Source organism: Setaria viridis, chromosome 1, assembly GCF_005286985.2.
Source record: "Setaria viridis chromosome 1, Setaria_viridis_v4.0, whole genome shotgun sequence".
Taxonomy (NCBI): Eukaryota; Viridiplantae; Streptophyta; class Magnoliopsida; order Poales; family Poaceae; genus Setaria; species Setaria viridis.
Window position 1 is genome coordinate 14,411,252 of NC_048263.2, and position 7,936 is coordinate 14,419,187.

At 48.3% G+C, this 7,936-nt stretch overlaps 1 protein-coding gene across 1 annotated transcript; it reads left to right on the plus strand.

Annotated features, from left to right (window-relative positions):
* The first annotated feature begins 6,365 nt into the window (after window positions 1–6,365).
* LOC117836209 (putative ripening-related protein 5) lies at window positions 6,366–7,313 on the plus strand. The gene has a single exon (XM_034715594.2). It carries the CDS (start codon window positions 6,616–6,618, stop codon window positions 7,189–7,191), a length of 576 nt encoding a protein of 191 aa, XP_034571485.1. The 5' UTR covers window positions 6,366–6,615; the 3' UTR covers window positions 7,192–7,313.
* Window positions 7,314–7,936: the final 623 nt, after the last annotated feature.

The following is a 7,936-nucleotide window of genomic DNA, read 5'->3' on the forward strand; positions in this document are numbered from 1 at the left end:
TGCCCGAAGGGATGCATCTTATTTCGGAAAGAGTATGCAGAAGCAAAATACTGTGTGAAGTGCGAATCGTCTAGGTTTCTGGAGGTAGATTGTGGTGACGGTCAGAAAAAGCAGCTCGCAATTCCTGTGAAGGTTCTACGATATCTTCCTTTCATACCGAGGATCCAACGGCTTTTCATGACTGAAGAATCCGCGGAACAGATGACATGGCACAAAAATGGCCGTCGCTATAATCCTGAGAAGCTGGTACACCCATCCGATGCTGAAGCCTGGAAAAGCTTTGATGCGATTTATCCTGCAAGAGCTCTAGAGGCCCGTAACGTACGCGTTGCGTTGGCAACTGATGGGTTCAATCCTTATGGAATGGCGGCCGCCCCGTACACCTGTTGGCCCATTTTCGTTATCCCCCTGAATCTCCCCCCGACGTCCTATTTCAATGACATAATATATTCTTGTCGTTGATAATTCCAGAGCATCCGGGGAATAATATGAGTGTGTACATGGAGCCTCTGATTGATGATTTGCTCCGTGCTTGGGAGGAAGGGGTATGGACATATGACCGATCCACAAAGACAAACTTCAAGATGCATGTTTGGTACCAGTACTCACTGCATGACTTGCCGGCATATGGGATTTTCTCCGGATGGTGTGTTCACGGGAAGTTCCCATGCCCAGTATGTAAAGCATCTTTGAAGTTCATTTGGTTGTCGAAAGGTGGCAAATATTCTTCGTTCGACAAACATTGACAATTCCTCCCTCCTGACCATCCATTTAGACGAGACATCAAGAAATTTACCAAAGATGTTGTAGTTACAGCCCCCGCACCGCCGATGATGACAGGGGTCGCAGTTCGTGCTCAGTTAGACGCTCTCGAGGTCAATAATGAAGAAGGTGGTTTTTTGGGATATGGCGAGCAACATGCTTGGACGCAGAAGTCGTGCTTGTGGAAGCTTCCCTATTTTGATGATCTTCTTGCTCCACATAACATTGATGTAATGCACACGGAAAAAAATATCGCCGAGGCAATTTTTGTACAATAATGGACATTCCTGACAAGACAAAGGATAACGTTAAGGCTAGAGTGGATCAAGCGACATTGTGCAACAGACCACAGCTAAACATGGCGCCTCCAAGAGCTGGCAAGTCATGGAGGAAGCCTAAGGCCGATTTCGTTCTGATGAGGGCCCAAAGGAGGGAGGTTCTAGAATGATTCCAAACGTTAATGTTCCCTGATGGCTATGCAGCGAACTTGAAGAGGGGAGTGAATTTAGCAACTATGCGAATCAACGGGCTCAAGAGTCATGATTACCATATATAGCTTGAGCGCCTACTTCCGGTGATGGTTCGAGGCTATGTCCCTGAGCATGTGTGGCAGGTGCTAGCGGAGTTGAGCAATTTCTTCCGCCGGCTTTGTGCGAAGGAGTTATCTCGTACCGTGGTTGCAGAAATGGAAACAATGGCGCCTGTGTTGCTCTGTAAGTTGGAGAAGATCTTTCCTCCAGGCTTCTTCAATCCAATGCAGCATATGATTCTACACCTCCCGTATGAAGCACGAATGGGGGGGCCTGTGCAGGGTCGTTGGTGCTACTCAATTGAGAGATGTCAAAAGGTTCTTCGAACTAAATGTAAGAATAAGTGCAAAATTGAAGCATCCATTGCAGAGGCATACATTCTGGAGGAGGTGTCAAACTTCACATCGAAATACTATGCTGACAACCTTCCAAGCGTGCATAATCCACCTCCTCGTTACAATGCCAGCGAAGATGAATTAAGCCTTAGCATTTTCCGAGGGCAACTCGGAAGTGCAAGTGGTGCGACCCGCAAGACCCTAAACCATGAAGAGTGGCGCTCTATCATGCTGTATGTGTTGACCAACCTATCTGAGGTGGAGCCGTACATGATGTAAGTTCTCACAAACTTGTTTTGACGTAGTCTTGGTATCTCTTGCCTAAACGTATCTTTCTCGTTGCTATAGGCAATTTCATCGTCAATTCTGGCGTAAATCATGGCAACCGTACCCGCACGAAGCTGAGACTCTTCTTAAAGAGGGTGCGGGAAATGGAATGCCCGATTTCATTTCTTGGTTCAAACAGAAGGTACAATTTCATTTCTTCGAACATTCTCGTTCTCGTACATACGATTAATATAACGAACCGCCCTGTTTGAACTTGCAGGGCCGAACCGATGCGTCTATGAATGTCGAGTTGAGACAGGTTGCCGATGGCTGTGACTATAGGGTCAGGTCGTTTGCCGATTATGACGTCAACGGATATAGCTTTCACACAACAAGGCACGAGCAGAGTCGGCCCAATCGAAGAACCGCAAATACCGAAGTTTTCACGCCAGGCTCCGATGGGGTCGAGTAGTATGGAAGAATTGAAGAAATATACGAACTCACTTTTCATGGGTGCAAACCTCTTAATCCAGTTATATTCAAATGCCATTGGTTTGATCCATCTGTCGTGAGACGGGCCCCTAACCTTGGGCTAGTCGAAATTCGACAGTCATCCAGGTTACCAGAAGACGATGTCTATATTGTGGCTCAACAGGCCACGCAAGTTTATTATTTGTCATACCCGTGCCAAACCGACAGCCGTCTTAAGGGTTGGGATGTTGTGTACAAGGTATCGCCACACGGTAAACTACCTGTACCAAACAATGAAGATTACAATATAGACTCCGACACGTACGAAGGAGAGTTATTCCAAGAAGATGGGCTCGAAGGGAGTTTTGTGATAGATTTAACCGAAGCGATCGGAATGGAAGTAGACAACGAGAGGGTTGCTGTAGAGGACGGTGGAGATGAGGTTCAGAATGTGAAGGACTTAGAATTACTTCAACGATTACAGTTAGCTAATGACAGTGATGACGACATTCCTTCTTCGGAGTACGAGCTTGACTATATCGACACGCGTGATAGTGATGATGAGACTTATGATCCAGCTAATCCCGATCATGATGATTATTTCTAATACATGTATGATTCGTACTAATTTATTTATAATTTAATTATAATTTGCATATCTTTGTCATTATGTTTTGTTTGCCTATGCTAACTCGTGTACTCTTTTTAATTGCAGGTCATTGAGCAATGGTGGGCGGTATGAGGAAGCTCACGTCGATTTGCGAGAGACTGGCTGCGTCAGGGACTGGTTCAGGGTCAGGGTCATGTTCAGGGAGCGGTCGAGGGAGGCGTCGAGGCAGGCCTCGACGTAGGGTTGAGGACGATGAGGAGGAGGAGGAGGTAGTCCAGAGGCCTCGAGGGAAGGGTAAAGCGGTGAGGCCCCCGTTGCCTGAACCTGAGGTGGAGGAGGAGGAGGAGGAGGAGGAGGAGGAGGAGGAGGATGAGGAGGTACCTTCCGCACACACCTCTGGGGACGAGGAGGAGGAGGAGGAGCAGCAGGAGCAGGAGGGGGACGGGGAGGCAGGGGATGCCCAGTCCAAGATATGGTTGCGAGGTCCCTCATCCCTCCCGAAGCGGCCGATACCTGAGCATTTACGCCCGCTGATTAAACCGGTTGGGACCAAGTAAGTAACTTTAAATATTCTTAATATTGTTCTTATGTTGAAAGTTACAAAAACTAATAATTCATATTAATGACTTGTGCAGGAGTTGGATTAAGCTCAGTGGGGGTGACCACAACCGTAAGGCCAACAGGATCCTTGGCCTTTTGTGCAGGGTTCACTTCCCTGGCTTGGTGGTGTACGCCGGACAGCAGCAGCCGACCTACACGTGGGACCACTACGTCGCCGCCCCCGACGTCCCTGATCGTCAACAGAGAAGATTCCCCAACATAGCGGAGCGGGTCAAGGCCGAGCTGTGGGTAAGTACTCCTCGTACTAAATTGCTCAATACATCACCTACTTTCGACATTCTTGAAATAATAACTGTATACGCGTGTATATGCAGGATTTCTATAGATGCCAGGAGGGGTTCGAGGCCAAGGCGAAGGCCGTCTGTGATGTAGCCGCCAAGAAGCTCGTGAAGGACATGCATTACGAGGCGCGCATCTAGGCCATCATCGAATTCCATGCTCAATACAGACAGATGAAGGTTAGAAAAGAGGAGGCAAGAACAATGAACATGACTAAGGACCAATTCATGAGGGTAAGTAAATAACGTTGATGCTTACTATTTAAGATTAATTAGGCTCATTTTCTTTTTCATATGTCACACGCTTGATGATGTAGGTGCCTCCGTGGTGGTGTTGTGCGCATATGCCATGCTGGGAGAGGATGGTCGATGTGTGGTTGGAGCCCGGGTGGTTGGAGAACCACCTTGCTTGCCGGCAGCGGCGTTTGCAGATGCCGACTACACCACACCATCAAGGCAGCCTAAGCCTTGATGAATATAGAGAAAAATGGGTACGCAACTTCAATTATTTATTGTAACGTTCAGTTCTACGTAATTTTTAATCATTTTGTATTTTGCCGCAGTCGGCGTCACATGATGGCCGACCTTGCTCCCAGCTCAAGGCATGGGTCCTCTCCAAAAAGGGCAAGGAGACGGCCAATATCGATTTCAACCCAGACGACCCGTCCGAGGCGTACAACCACCCTAGCATACACAGCCGCGTCAGCGAGTATACAAAGATGGCTAGGGAGGTTCACGGGCCAGACTTCGATCCGAGCTCCGAGGACATTGATGGAGAAATCGTGATGAGGGTGGGAGGAGGCAAGAAGCATGGCTGATATTGGATTGGCGATGGCGTCATCGACACGGCCTCTACTCCCACTCTCTCCCAGATCTGAGCTAGGAGCACGGACTCGAGCCCGGCGATACGGCCACGACCCACCACTGCACAGTTCCAGATGGAGGCTCTACAGGTTCTTTCTCTTCCATTCATCGTTCGTTTGTTGTTATACTTTAGCTTTGCATTATAACATTGCAATGAAATATTGTAGGCCCAGGTGGAAGAAGCAAGGAAGAAACAAGAGGAGATGGCGGCGCAGATGGAGGACATGCGTCGGAGGATGGAGGAAGAAAACCGGATTAGGATGGAGCAGATGTTCCAGTACATGCAGAATTTTGCTTCGAGCATGGGACAGTCTTTGCCTCCGCCACCGCCGATGATGTTCTCTCCGGCTCAGCCACCCACGGCTACTCCTGTGAGTCACTTGACACATTGTGCTTAAGATTCAATACTTTAAATTTGACAACTTTAGATGTTAGCTCAGAATGTCCTATCCTATGTGCAGAATCAATCGGCGACTTCGAATAATGAAGATCAAGATTTGTCGCAGTGGTCTCCTTGGCCTCCACGGAAGTAGACTTGGTTGTGAACAATGTGGAAACTAAATTGTGACTTGAACTTGGATTTATGGATTGTTTCGTGCTTATGTTGAATTATGCCTGTGGTGTTTATGAATTATGCCTGTGGTTGTGAATTATGCATGTGATTGTTTATTACAAATGCCTGTGATATGTGTATTGTGAATTGAGAGGGGTCCGTTATACGTGGCAAAATGGGGAAAAGGGGGGGTTCTGGGCACTTTGCCGAGTGTTACACTCGGCAAAGAGGGGCCTTTGCCGAGTGTTTTGGCTTTAACACTCGGCAAAGGGGCCACTCCCAGGTCTAGGCGCGACTTGTTTGCCGAGTGTCATGGCACGGCACTCGGCAAAGTGCCCATGTTTGCCGAGTGTCAGGGACACGGCACTCGGCAAACACCCTGGCTTTGCCGTGTGTAGGCACTCGGCAAACACCAGGGCTTTGCCGAGTGATGACACTCGGCAAAGCCAGGGTGTTTGCCGAGTGCTGACACTCGGCAAAGCCAGGGTGTTTGCCGAGTGCCTTCCGTCTGGCACTCGGCAAACCTGCCGTTACCCCCGACGCCGTCATCGCGTATTTTGCCGAGTACATCTTTTCGCCGAGTGTTTTTTGGCCGTCGGCAACATGTTTGCCGAGTGCTCGCGTTTTGACACTCGGCAAACTAGGCTTTGCCGATAGGAAATTTGCCGTGTGCTGTTCGCCGAGTGTTACACTCAGCAAAGCCTTTGCCGAGTGTTTTCGTGCCTTCGCCGAGTGCCTGTGGCACTCGGCAAAGTGTCTGGTTCCCGTAGTGTTATAACTCTTATGCCTTCTCTTAAGATTTAAATTAAGAGCTTCGAGACAACGGTAACTCCATGCCGTTTAATATACGGAATGAGTATATGAAGTACGTCTTTCCCTTTCTATCTTGCATGTATTTCTTTGAAAAAAGTAATCTGTCTCAAGCAACATAATCAAATTCTTCAATATCAACTTAATCTAACAGCCAATACTAATGAATTCCAGAACACCACAGTTCTCTGTGTGAATCATTTGCACATCAAACAATTTGATATGGCACGGTAAAATGCCTTCCGGATTAGACTAAGTCCGAAAACACCAGTAAAAAGTATTGGTGAGCGGCTTGATTGCCGTACCTCCCGGTCTCGGGTAACACTTACATGGCTACATCAAACTGTTTGATACGGCACGTGCATCGGTGCATGTTCACACACATACAAGAAGTCTAAAGGTAACTATTATATAAGCCCATGAACGGCTAACCTCAAGCAATCAAAGCCAACCAACGCACAGGAAAAAAGGAAATCGAGAAAAGATCTGAGAAAGAATTTGTCCGCTCGAGGCAATGGCCTCTGCATCAGCTTTTGGCGCCATGGCGATCGTCCTCCTGGTGGTCCTGTCCACCTCACCGGCAGTGTACTCCCTCCGACCAAGCCTTGGCGTCTGCCACGCCAGCGGCTACCTCCCAGGCCGCTCCGGCAACTGCGTCAAGAGCAACGACCCGGACTGCTGCGTCGACGGCAAGAGGTACCCGCAGTACCGCTGCTCGCCGCCGGTCACCTCGAGCACGCCGGCCACGCTGACGCTCAACAGCTTCGAGAAGGGCAAGGACGGCGGCGGCCCGTCGGAGTGCGACAACTCGTACCACAGCGACGACGAGATGGTCGTCGCGCTCTCCACCGGCTGGTTCAGCAACATGGCGCGCTGCGGCCACCGCATCAAGATCACCGCCAACGGCAACTCCGTGTACGCCAAGGTGGTCGACGAGTGCGACTCCGTGCACGGCTGCGACGACGATCACAACTTCGAGGCGCCCTGCGCCAACAACATCGTGGACGCCTCGCCCGCGGTGTGGAACGCCCTGGGGCTCGACCAGAGCACCGGCGAGCAGGACATCACCTGGTCCGACGGGGACGAGTGATCGCCTACAACATTCGGTCTGGCTCGTTTGTGTTCGGTTTGTACATTTGTGGTTCACTGGCTGTCTCCGTAGATATATAGCATGTATAAATATGGACTACTTATTGTTGTATATAAGTTTATTATGATATGTCATTGGCTCATTGCCCTGTAAATATCAAAATCAAGTATCAAATAAAGGCTTTTTTTTATCTTACCTCTACTTTAAAGTGCAATTGTATTTTTACCTTTATTTTTTTAACTTTGTGGTTTTACCTTCAACTATTCACAAGTCAATGCAATTTTACCCTTGGTCTTTGCGCATTTGCCCTTGTTTTTTTTTTGAAGGAGCACGAGGGGAATCCCCTACTGAATTTATTTAAAAAGAAACCAAAATGGTCCACAGCAAGGAGAAACGAAGCAAAAGGAAAAGGCAACTAAAGCAACTAAAAGAAAAGAATAAAAGCAACTAGAAGAGAAGGATTACAGGGAGTCTATCCAGTCTAGCAAAGAAGGCTGGATATGGCTGTTGACCCTATGTAAAGCTACCAAACTAATCTCAAAAACAAATTTGCGCTTGACTTCCCGAACTGTTGGTGCCACATTATTGAAGGTCCATGCATTCCTGGTTATCCAGATGCTCCATGCCATCAGAACTATGACTTCCATGAAAAAAAGGTCGCTGTAATCATCTTCTAATAGCATTGAAGATTGATATGGTCTGCCTGGTAGGTATGTATGTGATTCCAATTGATGCCCAGCAGGCT